This window comes from Mixophyes fleayi, chromosome 9, assembly GCF_038048845.1.
Source record: "Mixophyes fleayi isolate aMixFle1 chromosome 9, aMixFle1.hap1, whole genome shotgun sequence".
NCBI lineage: Eukaryota > Metazoa > Chordata > Amphibia > Anura > Limnodynastidae > Mixophyes > Mixophyes fleayi.
The window spans coordinates 87734024-87751284 of record NC_134410.1 but is presented as its reverse complement, the minus strand read 5'-3'; the positions used below and the strand labels follow the sequence as shown (position 1 = coordinate 87751284).

The 17261-nt window shown below is 43.0% G+C and overlaps 1 protein-coding gene across 1 annotated transcript in view; it reads left to right on the top strand.

Annotated features, from left to right (window-relative positions):
* The first annotated feature begins 4831 nt into the window (after positions 1–4831).
* The window catches only part of LOC142101846 (protein eva-1 homolog C-like), a 49834-nt gene continuing 37404 nt past the window's right edge, over positions 4832–17261 (top strand). Inside the window, exons 1-2 of the mRNA XM_075186284.1 lie at positions 4832–5059; positions 6367–6490. Coding sequence (XP_075042385.1) covers positions 4832–5059; positions 6367–6490 — 352 coding nt within the window. The remainder of the gene's footprint in view (positions 5060–6366; positions 6491–17261) is intronic.

Below are 17261 nucleotides of genomic sequence, written 5' to 3'. Positions count from 1 at the left end.
AATTAAATCTCTTGTTGTCCCACCAGGTTGCTAATAAACTGAAGTGGCTCAATCAGCGCTACTATGAAAAAGGCGACAAAGCTGATAAATTGCTAGCCACCAAACTTAGAGCTAAGATAGCGGCCCGGAATCTCCTGGCTATCAGGGACTCCGAGGGAATTTTACATTATGACCCTCAGCGGATACGTGCTGCCTTTCAATCCTATTACACTAAACTTTATAACCTTCCCCAACCGTCTGATCCTTTAGTTTCCCAGCAACACTCGCAGTTGATTGAATTTTTTCTTTCCTCTGCTAAGCTTCCAAAACTCTCTCCACAGGCTAGTACTCTTCTGGGGGATGAGATTACTAAAGATGAAATTGAGCAAATCATAAAGTCTCAGAAAACAGGAAAGGCTCCGGGGCCAGATGGCTTCACTGCTGTGTACTATAAAAGGTTTACTGGGCTCCTGGTCCCCTGTTTGCACACCCTATTCAACTCAATCCTGACTGGGGGTTCCTGGTCTAGGGATTCTTTGGAGGCTCGGATCTCCGTCATTCATAAAGGCGGTAAAGATGTTCATGACTGCGCTAGTTATCGCCCTATCTCCCTGCTTAATACGGATGTCAAATTATATGCTAAAATTTTGGCTAATAGACTAAATTCGGTCCTTCCCTCCCTTATACATTATGATCAGGTTGGCTTCATACCGGGTCGTCAGGCCAGAGACAATACCAGGAGAGTCGTTGATCCGATTCATATCATTAACACCAAAAAGGCCCCGGCCATTGTTCTCTCCCTGGACGCCGAGGTTTTTGACAGGATCTCTTGGAGCTTTATGTCCCGAGCCTTGTCGGCGTTTGGAATTTCGGGAAACCTCCTCATGGGTATTCAAGCCTTATACTCTCGACCCTCCGCAAGAGACATGATCAACGGCTCTCCCTCTGACCTTATCGCCATATCCAACGGTACACGCCAGCGGTGCCCTCTGGCTCCTCTCATTTTTGCCCTTGTTATAGAGCCTCTTGCAGCCTCTATCCGGGCCTGTCCGAACATACAGGGTGTGCGGACGGGGAATCTTGAGAGTAAGCTCTCTCTCTTTGCGGACGATGTCCTTCTGACTCTCCTGCAGCCTGAGAAGTCTCTCCCTGGACTCTTTAGCATATTACACCACTATGGAGACCTTTCTGGTTACAAGATCAATATTAAGAAGCTCTCTTCCTTAATATTCCATCCCCAGAAGGACTGGTACTCACTTCCCGCTTTAACTCTGGTGGCAGAGAAAGAAAATTAAATACTTGGGTATCTTTATTACCGACTCCTATGACTCCCTCTACTGGGAGAACTACCCGGGCCTCTTTGCTAAGATCAAGTCTGAATTGTTCTCCTGGCGCTCATTGATCATTTCGTGGTTGGGCAGGATCATCTCTGTCAAGATGAACCTCCTCCCTAAGCTTCTCTACTATTTCCAGACCCTTCCTGTCCGAGTCCCCCTCTCGGATCTGACATCTATCCAAAAATGTCTCTCTAGGTTTATCTGGAACGGCCGGTCTCCCAGGATTAAGCCGGTCTCCCAGGATTAAGCTGGCTCTCTTAAATAGACCCACCAGAGGTGGTGGTAGGGGTTTCCCGGATTTGAAAATTTACTACTGGGCGGCTCATCTGAGCCAGATTGTAGCCTCCTTTGCCCCCCCCCCCCCCCCCCCGCGGCATTGTCGTGGGTTGATATCGAATCCGCTTATCTTAATTTTCCAATTTTGTCCTTTATATGGGGTCTCTCAAAACAAAATAGATCTCCCCTCACCTCCCAATGCCCTACCCTACTATTCTCAGCTGCAATATGGGAGACCTGTCGACCCCATCTCAAGATACCGGTGTCCTCTCTTACTATCCTACCTCTTTGGGGTAACCCTGCGTTTCCTCCTGGGCTCTCCTCTGCCTTCTATGGTCCCTGGATCGTGCGGGAGTCCGATTTTGTCGGAGACCTATTATTTCAGGGGGCCTTTATCTCCTGGGATGATCTACGCTCTAAATATCCAAGTCTCCATCCTAAATTCTATGAATATTTCCAGATACGACACTTTGTGGGCTCTCTCCTCGGGGGGCTCCTCTCCCCCCTCTTAGGTCTCCCTTTGTATCCCTATGTCTCTCCTCACCTTTGGGTAGGGGCACCATCTCCTCTATCTACAGCCTAATCCTCAATGTACTTTTACCTCCGGGAGGTAGGCATGAGAGGGAGTGGGAGAGAGATCTGGGCCCTCCCCCAGAGGAGGATTATTGGGAAATCATAAGGGAGCAAGTTGCCACCAGCTCTATTTCCACTTTGGTGAAGGAGAACGCGTATAAAGTATACTATAGGTGGTACTACACACCCGACAAACTCACTAAAATGTTTCCCTCTAGTTCTCCACTGTGTTGGCGGGGTTGTGGCCAGATGGGTTCCTTTTTTCATATTTGGTGGTCCTGTCCTAAAATATCCTTCTTTTGGGATCGAGTTAGGGCCCTCCTCCCTCCTTCCATGCCATGTCCGGAAAGACCCATGGTCTTTTCTTCTCTGTTTCCCTCTGATTGAGGATGATAGAGAGTCTGCAAAATTAGCCTCCCATGTCTTGGCTGCTGCACGATGCCTAGTAGCCAAGTCTTGGAAACAAGTTGAACCCCCCACTATGGCGGCCCTGCGATCCTATATCTGGTTTATTGCCCGGATGGAACAGATTACATACCACCTGCATGATAAGAATGATAAATTCCACCAGATTTGGGCTCCTTGGCTTTACTTATTTACTTTACCATAACTCTTGTACCAACCCCTTCCTCCTAAAAAGACTCCCTATGTTCATAGATGGCCTGACTCTTGAAGAATCTGAGTAGTATCCACCTTTGAAACTTTTGTTGCCCCTCTCATATTTATTTGTTTCTCTTCCTAAAAAGGGAAGGGCAAGGAATTGTGTGGATAAAAGGAAGTATGCTCTCTTTTTCTTTCACTCTCGGTGGCGACCAGCCCCCTCCCACCCCCCCTCCCCACATTATATTGTTATAATATGTTATAGTTTCTTGAACATTCTGGAGAACAATTGTATACTTATCTGTCTGTTTATTAATATCATCTGGCTATTTTGTATATTAGCTATTCAAATATTTTCTGTTTCATTGACATATGCCCATGATAAGTATTGTTCTCTGTTCTTGTTTCTTGCCCTGCAAATGTACTAATTGTTGATTCTTATCTGTACATGACTGCTATTTTTCAAAATAAATAGTTAAAAAAAAAAATCAAGGAGTTTGTATTTCATAGCAAAATTATGGACATTGTCTAATGACCCTGAGGCGAAAAAAAGTTTTCCCTCATCATTTGGCGGGGTGGACAGGAGTTGGTTGTGGGTGGGTATTTTCAATCTTCATACTGGGAGCTAGTCATTGTAGAATAAATATAGGTTTGTTCTTAAATGTATGTACCCTATACATGGAGCTCTATCAGCTCTTATCATGTAACTCAATCAACAATGCAGAGTCAATAGTTTCAAAATCCTCATTTAGAGGCTGTAGGCTTGTATCCACTATACTCAGACAATCAGGCCTACAACAGACTTAGGCTAGGTACACAATGAAAATTTTTCCGACCAACGTGTTATCTCAAACGATTGTACCTAAAACTCAAGGTCCGATCACTCTGGCGATTCATGCATACTCATTGACATGATTTACCTTCAGATCTGTGCTCTTCATCTTGTCCTTCATCTGGTCCTCTAGTCTTCAGAGAATGACAGCACAATTCAACACACTCATTCATTATTGTCACATTGTCATACTGATTAAAACCGCCTTGTTATAGCTATCCACAGGTCCTAATGAATTTTGTTAGCTTCTGTGACTCTGAAATAAAATATCCTGTCTCAGAATGAACAAATTAATTACTCCTTCTACATCACTCTCTACATTTATTCACCGGGACATTTAGTGCTAACATCAGCTGAAAAGAGCCCGACTCTGTAAACTCTATGGAGATCGTGAGCATGAGTGCATACACACTACATGATCGGTTGGTGGTTGGTCAAAAAATATTAAACAGTACGACCAACCAAATGAAACGATGATCGGAAGTTTGGGATTACTTTAGATCATCGTGTCAATATACACACTCACACGATATTTGACCCAATGGTCATATGTCGGCTGATTGGAGGTTTTTCGTGCAATCATCAAGCCAGTGTGTACCTAGCCTAAGTAGGAAGGGCGAAAAGCCCTGTAGCCAGTGAAAATGTGTTTGCTGAGAGAGCTTAGTTTTCAGGTCTTGCTCTTGTTTTAAAACTATGTTCCCATTACAAGAACCTTTTTGTTTGAGTTAAATATATTGTTTACCACAATAGGGCTATGGTAGCAGACTACTACACTCAATTTGCAGAAAGTGCTGTGGAAATGTGTTATCTAAATTGCAGAGCTTCCTACATCTGTGTCATATCAACAGCATTTGAAACTAATATAATCACTATGTGGACACCGCGGGTATATTCATTATTGCGTAGAGATAACCAATACCTCTTTAGATCAGTTTGTGGTATGATTTATAAAACTTTTATTGCATTTTATATTTATGGAATTGTTACAGAAATTAAAGGATAATTTGTTCCAAATTATTGTGTTTTCAGTATGACTTTTACAAGCCACTTTGGAGGTTGCAAAACACTAAAATTCATAAGTACGCAAAATTACCAAAATATTTGCCTGCCTGTACTATGGTATAATCACAATAGAGGCACTGCTGGAATAATAATGAGTGGGCTCCAAATACCGCTGGCTTTCTGAGGTTCCTATTTTATTTTAATCCAGCCATGTGATAGTTGCTTGATTATGATGAAGCCTATACCTCTCCTCACCACAGCCTACCTACAGAAAGTACTGAAGAGTCATACATCTCATGCCTGTGATGGAGAAATTATCACTGTGTCTTGTCCACACAAAACATCTATCAGCATCCTGTCTGCTTTCTACGGGCGTAGAATCTCTAGTAGGAGTCTTTGCCTATCTACACTTGGAGATTCTAAGGAGAACACATTTTGCAGTTCCCCCACTGCTTTTCAGGTGTAGTAAGATTTGTCAATGGCAAAATTTGAAAAGTATGTACCTAATTTGCATGCTAACATGTAGCTAACTTAACTATAATCATTCCCATTTTAAAAAGACCACAAGTTTATCATATAGACTTTTTCAATGTAAGTGTTTATAGCATTTGTTGATAATTTGGAGATTATTAAAAAAATTGAAGCTGGAAAGTTTCAATAAACAATGGGATCAAAGATAAATGTGGAAGATTTAAGAAGTGATTGCATGAGATCTTCCTTGTTCCTAATTGTGTTTCTTTTTAAATGTTTCTGTTGTATACTATTGTACATTTTCCAGTGAAAGCAGTCCCCTTTTATAGTCTTTCTTTCAATATGTACAGCTCAGGTTAGAGGAATTTGTTTGTATGTGTTTTAATGTCCTAGCTTTTGCCTATTTGAATTGTATTTGTTTTAATGAACTGTAAATAAACCACAGTTATTTCAGTAATGCTTCATCCTAATATAAAATGCATAGTGTGGAAGTTCTTGGTGTTAACCATAATACCATAAGGATTACCAAAAAAGACACGGACACCAAATTAACATTGGAATTAAATAGTATTTATTAAATGACTAATATTAAACCTAAAAGGTCTGAAAGGCGGACGAGAGCAGGGCAGTCAGCAAACACAAAACCAATAACGGTGGAAAGGTCAGACCATAGAACCACCAACCCAGGATCATATCTTATCTATTGGCCGGTGTGAAAATATCTGTCCAACGGCAAGACTACATCCCCCTTATACCCGCCAGTAAAATAATCAACATACTGGCCCAGAGTCCCATTCACTGGACCCAACACATGTGATGACAACACAATCCAAAGGGGGAGTAGTGACCTATGACGAGATAACCAAAGCACCATATGCAAACTTACCAACTGCACTGCTCTCCCACCTAAACAAAACAAACTATAAACCAAATAACTGCCGGGTGGGCGGGAGGAATCCGGAAGCAGAGAGAGAGAACTGCTGGAGAACAACACCTATATAAAACTAAGCCACCCCCCTCCTATATTTTATTGGTTAACAGATAACGAAGACTATAGGTTACACACCCATCACTCACACACATGATTTTACCTACGTTAAGGCTGATGGCCACACTTCCCTTATCTCGGTAACATCCATACAAATTATGTTTCCATTAAGTGCTAATCAGGTAAGTCATTCAAAATAAACATGGTGTAATTAAGGAATGTATGAGATGCTATAAAATGAAAAAAACTTAATCTCATATCAGATTTTTGTCATGCAATTGTCCTGTGTTTTGTTTCATGTCTTTCAGAAACTTTTTGATGAATGTCAAGATCTACGCTCTTGCCAATTCACAGTCAGTAGTCGGATTTTTGGCTCAGATCCTTGCCTAGGTACACAAAAATATCTCTTGGTATCTTACAAGTGTAAGCCAGGTGAGTTTTATATACTGCAGAGTGTCAAATCTAATAAATATTTTAGTGGTTGTAGTTCCAAATATTAGTGGTGAATTTATCCATGAACTTATATTATAAGCATCTACAGTTTTCAGAAGTGAGCCATTTCCTGTCAGAAATTTACAATTGTTAATTAGGTCACCGAGTTAAAGGAAAACTAAATCTAAAACCTTATCCTGAGATTCTCGTTTTGTTCTATAGGGCACAAGTTGCACCAAACTGATCTGGTATCAATGTTTATGTTTACTAGTACTATAGCACTGCCCCTGTATTACACAGCTTGTTTGGACCTCAATTGTGTGTTTATGGGGTGTGTTTAACTGCTTATCTCAAGTTGCCAGAGTTATCATTCCTGGTACTTGTTTATGAAGACTCATTTGCAGAGTTTTTATATTGAAATCTGGACAGTGAGAGATATCCATTCCAATGTATGCAAGGATCACCTTGTCCACAGAATGCATTTCACTAGCAAGACAATTTTCAACTAAAACTACTGGGATCAATTCTTTCACATTCTCCAGAGAGGTTCCAAAAAATTCCCATCTTGCACTTCCTTATATATTGTTATATACTCTATCCAATATCATTAGAGATGCTCACTGACCCCCGTGTTTTGGTTTTGGATCTGGATTACCGTCGTGTTTTGGTTTTGCCAAACCGCCATTGCGTGTTTTGGTTTTGGTTTTGTTTGGTTTTGTTTTGCTATTTTGTTTAAAAATCAATGTTTTTGGGCATAAAATAACCAAATTTAGTGCTCCACCTGTTTCTTGGATAAGAAAGGTAATTCTAAAGCTAATAAATTAGGAAGAAAACAGTTTAATCCCTGGTAGGCTGTCCTTAATTCTGCACACAAACCTGATTGTCTTCCTCTTCATCTTAGCCTATTGGCAATGCAGCCATCGTCTTTGGGTTTGGACAAAGGCAGTTTGATTTCATTCTCTATAGACCCCCCCCCCCCCGCCCTTCACTTGTAGTTGAATAGAAAAAAAGCAGCCTGCATAGACTGAACAATATAAAAAATAAGTGGACCAAGGTAGTTTGTTGGCTGTATATGACCCCCCCCCCCCCGCCCTCCACTTGTAGTTGAATAGAAAAAAAGCAGCTTGCATAGACTGTAGAATTAGAATATAAAAAGAAATGGAGAAAGGCAGTTTGGTATCTGTCTGCATCATAATCATCAACATCATCATTAGTGCCCTCGTCGCCTCCTCATCCTCTTCTAATTCCAAAGTGGCATCCTCAGTTGGTGTATCACCGGCTACACTCGGGCTGTTAAGGCACACATCAGCAGAACTGCTGAAAGGACCCTTCTTTATGGGTACACTGTCACTAACAGAATGCTCACGATTAGACATACCACTGGGGGATGGACTCTCCACAGGGATTGGTGTCATTTTTGATTCAGAGCATACATTATCCTCTAATGCCTTATTGTTTTCTTGCAGCTTGGCTTTGACGCGTAACAGTAGTTGCGCACCACTTTTAGACTCCAAATTACTTGGTCTTGCTTGGTCACGAGTGACCGTACTAGAAGAAGGCTCGGTAACATTTTTGGATCTGCCACTATTAGAGAAAGGCGAAGGCCTCATTCTCTCTTTGTCACTGCATGCGTAGAATGGCATGTTGGCAATTTTTTTTTTATCGGCACTTAACTTTTCCTCAGTTACACTTCATTATCGCTTCAACACGGTGAAAAAAATTTTGGTGTGTGTTTTTTTGCCTGATTTCAAAAGACTATTTAGTTTGACATCGCCTTTCCCAGATGACGTACTGGGAACACTACCATCAGGACTGGTGACAGAACCTGGTTGCTCATTCTGCTCATATGTGGACTGCTTTGAATCCATTATGAGCCCAAAGCACTTGTAGTGCTACAAATTGTTTTAGATACTGCTGACAAATATGACTTTTGACAGCCAGAAAAATTAATGCAAAAGAATGGAGGACACCACAAAAGCACTTGGAGTGCTAAATATTATTTTTTTAGACTGCTGACAAACAGGACTTTTGACAGCCAGAAAAAATAATGCAAAAGAATGGGGGACACCCCAAAAGCACTTGGAGTGCTAAATATAATTTTTTTAGACTGCTGACAAATAGCACTTTTGACAGCCAGAAAAATTAATGCAATAGAATAGGGGACACCCCAAAAGCACTTGGAGTGCCAGAAACTGAACAAAAACCCTCCTCTAGCCTCCTCTTACTGCTGTAACAACTGGTATTAAGATTAGAATGGTACTGAATAGAAACAATAATGTGTCCAATTACTGCTCTGTCCCTGTGCTGATATAGCCAGTGGGACCTAACCCTGCTTTCTCCCTCTGTCAAATGGAGATGGATTGCTGTGGAGGCTGGTATGTATGCTTTTCAAATCTCGCAAGAACCGAGCTCAGAAACACGAATACGTCACAATGATGTTTTGCCTCGATTTTGAATCCAAATGGGCGGGAGAGTACAGAGCGTGCTCGGCTCGGTATTCGGATAGGCTGATTTCAGTTCTCGGGGAACTGAGCCTGCCCATCTCAAAATATCATAGAAATGGTTAAAATGCAATACTGATTTTAGAAGATATATTTATCTTAGTAGTACTTTAAGTATAAAATATGTGAATACATATTTAACAATATATATAAACACTAGTCATAATACTTATATTATATAGTCTAGTAAAAAAGCAACAATAGGCAGGCTATTCCCCACAGCCCAATACTTCATTAACAGATGAAAAGCTAACAATTTTCAGATAGTTATTTATCATACTCCTCTGATATCTGGGCTGTAGACTCTTACAATACATGTATTCAGGCATACAAATACAATATATGAAATAATTAATACACTGATTAATATGAGGAGAAAATCTATGAATTATACCTACACTTGAAAGATGAAGCATGATAGGCACATTAAAGTCTTGCATAATATATGTATTATTACTATTATCGTATATATACACACTGATCAGCCACAACATTATAACCACTAATAAGTGACATTAATAACATTGATTATGGCACCTATCAAGAGGTGGGATATATTAGACAGCAAGCAAACAGTCAGTTCTTGAAGTTAATATGTTGAAAGCAGGAAAAATGGGCAAGCATAAGGATCTGAGGGACTTTGACAAGTGCCAAATTGTAATGGCTAGACAACTGGGTCAGAGCATCTCTCAAATGGTAAGTCTTGTGGGGTGTTCCTGGCATGCAGTGGTTAGTACATACTAAAAACGGTCCAATGAAGGACAACCAGAGAAGAGCTACTGCAGCACAAACTGCTGAAAAAGTTAATGCTGGCAATGATAGAAAGGTGTCAGAACTCACAGGGCATCAACTCTTGCCCAGTCAGTGTGCCAATGCTAAACCCTGTCCACCACCATAGTGCCTAGAATAGGCATTTGAGCACCAGAACTGGACCATGGAGCAATGAAAGAAGGTTGCCTGGTCTGATGAATCACATTTTCATTTACATTATGTGAACAGCTGGGTGCATGTGCATAACTTTACCTGGGGAGGAGATGGCACCAGAATGCACTATGGTAAGAAGACAAGCCGGCAGAGGCAGTGTGATGCTCTGGGCAATGTTCTGCTGGGCAACCTTGAGTCCTGGCATTCATATGATAGTTACTTTGACACATACCACCGACCTAAACATTGTTGCAGACCAAGTACACCTCTTCATGGCAACGGTACGTTCTGATGGCAGAGGTCTCTTTCAGCAGGATAATGTGCCCTGCCACACTGTTCAGGAATGGTTTGAGGAACATGACAAAGAGTTAAGGTTTTGACTTGGGGCTAGATTTACTAAGCTGCGGGTTTGAAAAAGTGGGGATGTTGCCAATAGCAACCAATCAGATTCTAGCTATCATTTATTTATTACCTTCTACAAAATGACAGCTAGAATCTGATTGGTTGCTATAGGCAACATCCCCATTTTTTCAAACACGCAGCTTAGTAAATCTAGCCCTTGGTCTCCAAAATCCCCAGATGTCAATCCGATCGCGCATCTGTGGGATACACTGGAAAAACAAGTCTAAACCAGGAGGTCCCACCTCACAACTGACTCGATGGGTCACAGCCGTTTTGGTGGCACAAGGGGGACCTACAGAGTATTAGGCTGGTGGTTTTAATATCTATATACACAGTATATAGATAAATAGATAGATATAGTAAGCAAGTAAGGGGGAAAGGTGCCGTCTCCTGGCATAGACGGTAATATATAGCAGCAGAAAAGTCACACAAGACCAAGCGTTTGGTGCAGCTGGCCTCACCCATTTTTATTAAGCAGAGATATAAAAGAAAACTTCAAAATAAACACTTTGCCTGTCTGACACTCACTAAACATATGTCATTCCTAACTAACAAATCTAAACTCAGCAAAAGAAGTGCCAGCATGGTTAACTCTCAGGCAGATATCAGGTCTTTCTCTCACAGAAAATGCAGCCTCTGTCCCCAAGTAGTGAGAGAGACTGACTGAGCTGAGCTGCAGCCTTTTACCAGCATCATTCAGGTGCACCTCCTCATTACCAGCAGAAGCAAAGGTAACCTGGATAACATGCCTAATGGATGGAGCCCACCCTCTTTCTCCATCTGTAAACCCCAGGACTTCTTTCTGGCTTTTCAACAAACCTACAGCCCTTCAGCAGATCACAGCTACTACAGGCACACATTCTCCTTGTTTTTTTTTTAAAAGCAATAGGTTAGGAACCTAGGTGAAATATACAGGGAAAGAGTGCATGCTGGAAGCAAGCCAGCAATAGCCAAACCTGTACATTGGAGCATAAGTACAACGTACAACGCATAAGTTACAATATGAGGTGACATAGAGACCAGGCAGAAGGTAAAGAACAAAGGATAGACTGGAAGGGGTAGGCAAGAAAAGAAGAGGGGAGAAAGCCCCAGCTTTTGAGAGGTTGCATTATAAAGGGAGAGGGAAGCTGACACAAAAGAGGGTGAAACAAAGTGGGCGTGAAGGTGTGGCAGTAGGGGAAGAGTTTGGAGGTGAACTGTTCGGTTTGAAAAGATGAGTTTTTAAGGAGCATTTGAAGCATTGTAGGCTGTTGAATACACTGATTGGTTGTGGGAATGAGTTCCATAGGTGTGGAGCAGCACCGGCGAAGTCTTGGACATGGGAGTGTGAAGAGGTAATCAGTGTGGAGGTGAGGGGGTGGTAGTTGGCAGAATGAGAGGGCAGGAGGGAGGGAAATGAGGTTGGAGATATAGGTGATAGATAGTAGTTTGAGCTGGATTCCATATGGGGTCAGTATAGTGGCCGACAGAGAGACAAGGCTGAAGTATGATGTTAAGAAAGGAAAATAAGTAAAACAGTGGCATCAAGAATGGAATGGAGTGGGAAGAAGCAGGTGAGAGGTAGGGTGAAAACAGGCGTTTGCAATAGTCAAGGCAAAACATAGCAAGAGAGTTGATGAGTGTTTTGGTTCCATCTAAGGTGAGGAAGGGTTTAATGCTAGAGATGTTCCAAGGATGGTTTGGATAAGGAGAGGGAGGTATTAAGGATTACTCACAGGTGGCAGACTTGAGGAACAGAAGAGAGACTAGTATTACCAAAGGTGATGATGAGGGTGTGGGGATCCTGGATGGAAGGAAGACAATGATCATCGTTTTGGACATATTAACGTTTAAACAGCACTGAGACACCCAAGAGGAGATAGCAGATAGACGATTGGACATGCAAGAGAGGAGGGAAGAGGAGAGGCAAATTTGGGTATCATCAGCGTAGAGGTGGTATTGGAGGTTGAAGGAGCAAATAAATTCACCAAGAGAGGCGGTGTACATCTGTACATCAAGAAGTGAATGGGACTGAAGATGGATCCTTGAGGTAGCACAGCAGGTAGAGGGAGTGGAGGGTAGGAGTAATCTGGGGTAGATACACTAGCGGATTCAGGGGGGGTGATCGGGCCCCCCCTAGCAGGGATGTTCTGTCTGCAGCCGTACACTATGCGCAGTCTGTGTCTACAGAGACAAGCAGGCAAGGTATGCTGCCTGGCCACTCTGAGGGGTCGGGCAGCATACCTTGCCTGCTTGTCTCTGCAGACACGGGCCGCACATAGTGTGCACCTGCAGACATAACATACCTGCTAGGGAGGGGGGGGGGGGTTGCCCCAGCACCCGGCAGCCCATACTGTTAAAGTTTAAAAAAATGGAGTGGGAACTAAACTCCCCCCCCCCCCACAAAAAAAAAAAATATATCCGCCCCAGGTAGAGACCGAAAAAGTGGTAGGAGTTAAACCAGGAGACAATGGCATCATGGAGGCCAATAGAGTAAAGGGTATGCAGGAGAAGAAGGTGGTCCACAGTGTCAAAAGCAGCAGAGAGGAATGATGAGCATATTGTACCCCACAGATACACTCTACCAGATAGAGTACATACGTGGACTAGCAGTTAATGAAACTTTCAATAGAATCTTTCTTTACTGCACTCTGGAATTTTGTGCTTCTGTGTTTTGTGTAACTATGGGGTTTATTTAACACTGGTGACTAGTGGGTGGTAGTAAGTATCTGCATTCTCCAGCAATACAAAATGGACTGCCACTAGTGTTTACCATGCCATAGCCCTGGCGAAATTTCCCCTCCTAAACTATCTAAGAGGAGTGGGGGGGGGGGGGGGGCAGGGCCGAATTAACCATAGGGCTAACTGGGCTACAGCCCAAGGGCCAATGGCATCCAGGGGGCCCTTGAAAGTGCTCAGCAGCAGTATTGATCGGTCGGGGGTGGGGGCGCCCCCGGCGCGATCAGTGCTGCTGAGCACTTTCACTGCGGTCCTTCTCCGGCGCGCTGTAGTCTCCTTACTGAGGAGATCTCATGAGTCTCACTCTCACGAGATCTCCTCAGTAAAGAGCGTACAGTGCGCCAGAGAAGGAGGTAAGTGCCGGGGGGTGGGGCGCGGGCAGCTCGGATCACGGGGGGGTGGGGGGATGGGGCGCGGGCAGCTCGGATTACGGGGGGGGGCCCCTCACGGAGGAATGGAGGCCCCCTTAGCCCAGGGGCCTCCATTCCCGTAATCCGGCCCTGGGGGGCGGGGGAGGAGGAAGTTGCTCCTGTGTGGCTACTGTGTATGTGCGGCTAAGGTCAAGCCTGCACATAGTGACTAGTGTGCACAGTGATTCAGTGATGGATACACAGAGGCTGCAGCAATGGACAGCTCTGGACTACATTGCAGCATAAGAAATAGACCACAAATGTGCATCTCTCTTTCTCACAATGGAAAAAACCTAGTTTATTCTTAAGATTGAGCACTTGGGCATGATCCATAAGAAAAAAAAATTTCAATGTTAGTAGTGAATTTTTTTATATTAACAATACTTTTAACATTTCTTGAGTATGAATCATATTGAGAGATAAAGGCTATAGATTTTTTATCTCTTGATTTCTTCATTTTTTGTTTAAATAAAAAAGTGATATTTCAAGCCCATTTACTGGTTGCTTTTGCAGTGTAGATAATTGTTATAGTTGACATTCCTTTGGAAACAATAGTTTACCCCAGAGCCGGATTTAGACCTCATGGGGCCCTAGGCAAGATATTGGTTTGCCCCCCCCCCCCTCCTGAAACAATTCATATCACTATATTTTTTTACCATAGCATATACTCCTTTAGTTAAGTAGAAGGGTAATTTATGTGCCGCTGCACATCACACTACTCCTTCTACATCACCATGCGGCCCCTCATTATTGTCCCTCTCATCACACTGTGCCCTCTCTGCCCAGCACCTTTGCCACATCTCTGGCCAGCACCTTCACACATGCCCCCTCTCTGCCCAGCACCTTCACACATGCCCCCTCTCTGCCCAGCACCTTCACACATACCCCCTCTCTGCCCAGCACCTTCACACATGGCCCCTCTCTGCCCAGCAGCTTCACACATGCCCCCTCTCTGCCCAGCACCTTCACACATGCCCCCTCTCTGCCCAGCACCTTCACACATGGCCCCTCTCTGCCCAGCAGCTTCACACATGGCCCCTCTCTGCCCAGCACCATCACACATGGCCCCTCTCTGCCCAGCACCTTCACACATGGCCCCTCTCTGCCCAGCACCATCACACATGGCCCCTCTCTGCCCAGCACCTTCACACATGCCCCCTTTCTGCACAGCACCTTCACACATGCACCCTCTCTGCCCAGCACCTTCACACATGCCCCCTCTCTGCCCAGCACCTTCACACCCGCCCCCTCTTACACTGCAGCTTCAATCTCACACACACTAGCTCTCCGTCACAGTACCCCTTCCTCTTACCTTTTTCTATCTTTTATGACTCCAGGAACAGTCCTTCACACTGACTACCATAGAGTTCCAGCAGCCCGCCTAACACTGTTTCAGTGTTTCAGTATAGCCATTTAAACAAAGTTTAGATCCACACTCAGCGCTGGAATACCAATTGCAGCAGATAACGGCTCCTAATACAGCTGCACACAAGCTGTAGGTTAGTTAAATAGATACTGATATTAAGGGAGTCGTTGCAGCGCTACTGGGTTTTCTATAAATCCAAAATACAGAGAGAGAGATTTTAAACTGTTATCCTACAGACAATAATCTATTCCATTCATATAAAGAACAATAAGGAATCAAAAATAATGCAGGAGACTTGACTGAGCATTTAAGCAATCACTGACTTTCAAACGGTAGTCGTATTCTTCACACTCAAATTGAAACTTTTCAAGTTGCAGACTATAAGAAATGAACTTACAGTCAAGTAGTAAACGATGTTCACGTAGCAGTTACTTGTATCAGATGATATACTGCAGTTTTTCCCAAAGAGTTCTATGTCAGTCCTCCGCAATACAGCTGATTCCCGTGTTAGAATTAGCGGCAGCTGATGTGGTTCAGACGTTATTTCAATCTTCACCTCTCCTCATAATTGTAAATAAAATATAAAAAGGAAAGAAAGACATGCTTGTGTAATACGTAAAACACAATTTAATAACACATATTAAAAATCCATTAGACCGGGATTCAATTGCCCGTACCAGAAGGTAAGCGGGTCACAAGCTCAATGAAATCAGGTGTAAAACATAAGACTTCAGCGGTTGGGATCACAATGTTATAATCACCGAACGTGTGTAACAGGCAATCAAAGCTCCCCAGTCTGTATGACACCACCGACGCGTTTCAACTTCAAAAAGTCTTTTTCAAGGTGATGGATCACCTTGAAAAAGACTTTTTGAAGATTATTGTCTGTAGGATAACAGTTTAAAATCTCTCTCTCTGTATTTTGGATTTATAGAAAATCCAGTAGCGCTGCAACGACTCCCTTAATATCAGTATCTATTTCAGTATAGCCGCATAATCACAGGTCGAGTGTTAAACAGGCCTTGGAGTTTCTGTAGTTGCTTTTGTCTAGAAGTTAATTTCATCCCCCTTATCTTACCAATTCAAAACATCCTTGTCACATGTAAGCATTGGAAGAGTAATACAGAAGTAGTGTTAAGTGTGCTAAAGGATTTAACCATGCACAAAATAAAATATCCTCTTCCCAAACTGTGTTCAGTGCCCCTGGCCCCTCCAGGAAAAAATGAAAGATTAAATGGTTGAATTTCCGGAAATAAACCCCTTCAGAGACATTAAGTGCAACAGCACTTTAGTCTCAACCAATTGCGGATTAAAACTATGATCGTTCTTAAAATAATTTAGTCTGTGTACAGGATGGAACTAAATTCCATGGATTTTTTTACATCCTACTTCTCTGGCCAGCAAGATCAAGCAGCTATTATTAGCCCTTCACTAATCTCAATTCAGTATAGGCCACATACTAAGTTTCTAGCGATATGCATGGATTTAAATTTATTTTTTTAACTTACTGCCCCTGCTGATATGCTCTTGCATGAGTCATCTTTCAGTTTCAATACCAAGTAGCTGCGGTCACATGACCCTTCTACCATAACACCAGACCCCCCCCCCCCCCCCCCGACTCACGGCACCCGACCCCCCCCCCCCCACTCCCGCGACTCGCTTCACCCGACACCCCCCCTAAAAAATGTTTTCTTTTTTTTTCTTCTTGTCCCCCCCAACCTGGACCCCCTGAGAACCGCTAGGCCCCAGGAAGGTTGCCTAGCGGTAAAACCGTCCATGGTTTTCCCTACTTCCAACTAGGCGATAAGTTTATCTTTGAAAAACTAAAGGTACTAATGAATTTTAAACCAAAAAACATGTTTGTATTAAGGTGATCTAGAAAAGTGGAGTTAATGGTAGAGTTCATCATCCCAAACAGAAACAGGTCATCTAATTATCATTATAAAGAACTAAGTTCACTCTAAATAGGCCACCTCAAATGTAATCATTTCCTGCCACCCACCCACGGCGCCCACAGCCTCATCACCACCCCGAGGATATACTCCACGGCTGCTGACAGCACACTCTGTGACCCTCTGGTGCCGTCTCCGACTGAAAAACACCAAGGGCTAGATTTGCTAAAAAGTGGGAATGTTGCCTATAGCAACAAATCAGATTCTAGCTGTCATTTTGCAGAAGATACTAAATAAATGAAAGCTAGCATCTGATTGGTTGCTATAGGCAACATCCCCACTTTTTCAAACCCGCAGCTTAGTAAATCTAGCCCCAAGCCTGCAACCACCATCCGAAGGCTGTCAAGAGCTCCCTATCCGGCATCTGACACAGGGGTAAATATATCAATCTGAGAGTTTTCCAGCGGGTTTGAAAAGTGGAGATGTTGCTGTCAAAGTCGTATAATTGGATGAAAGAAAGTATATTGATTAATATTGTTTTACCATGCGATTGCGATC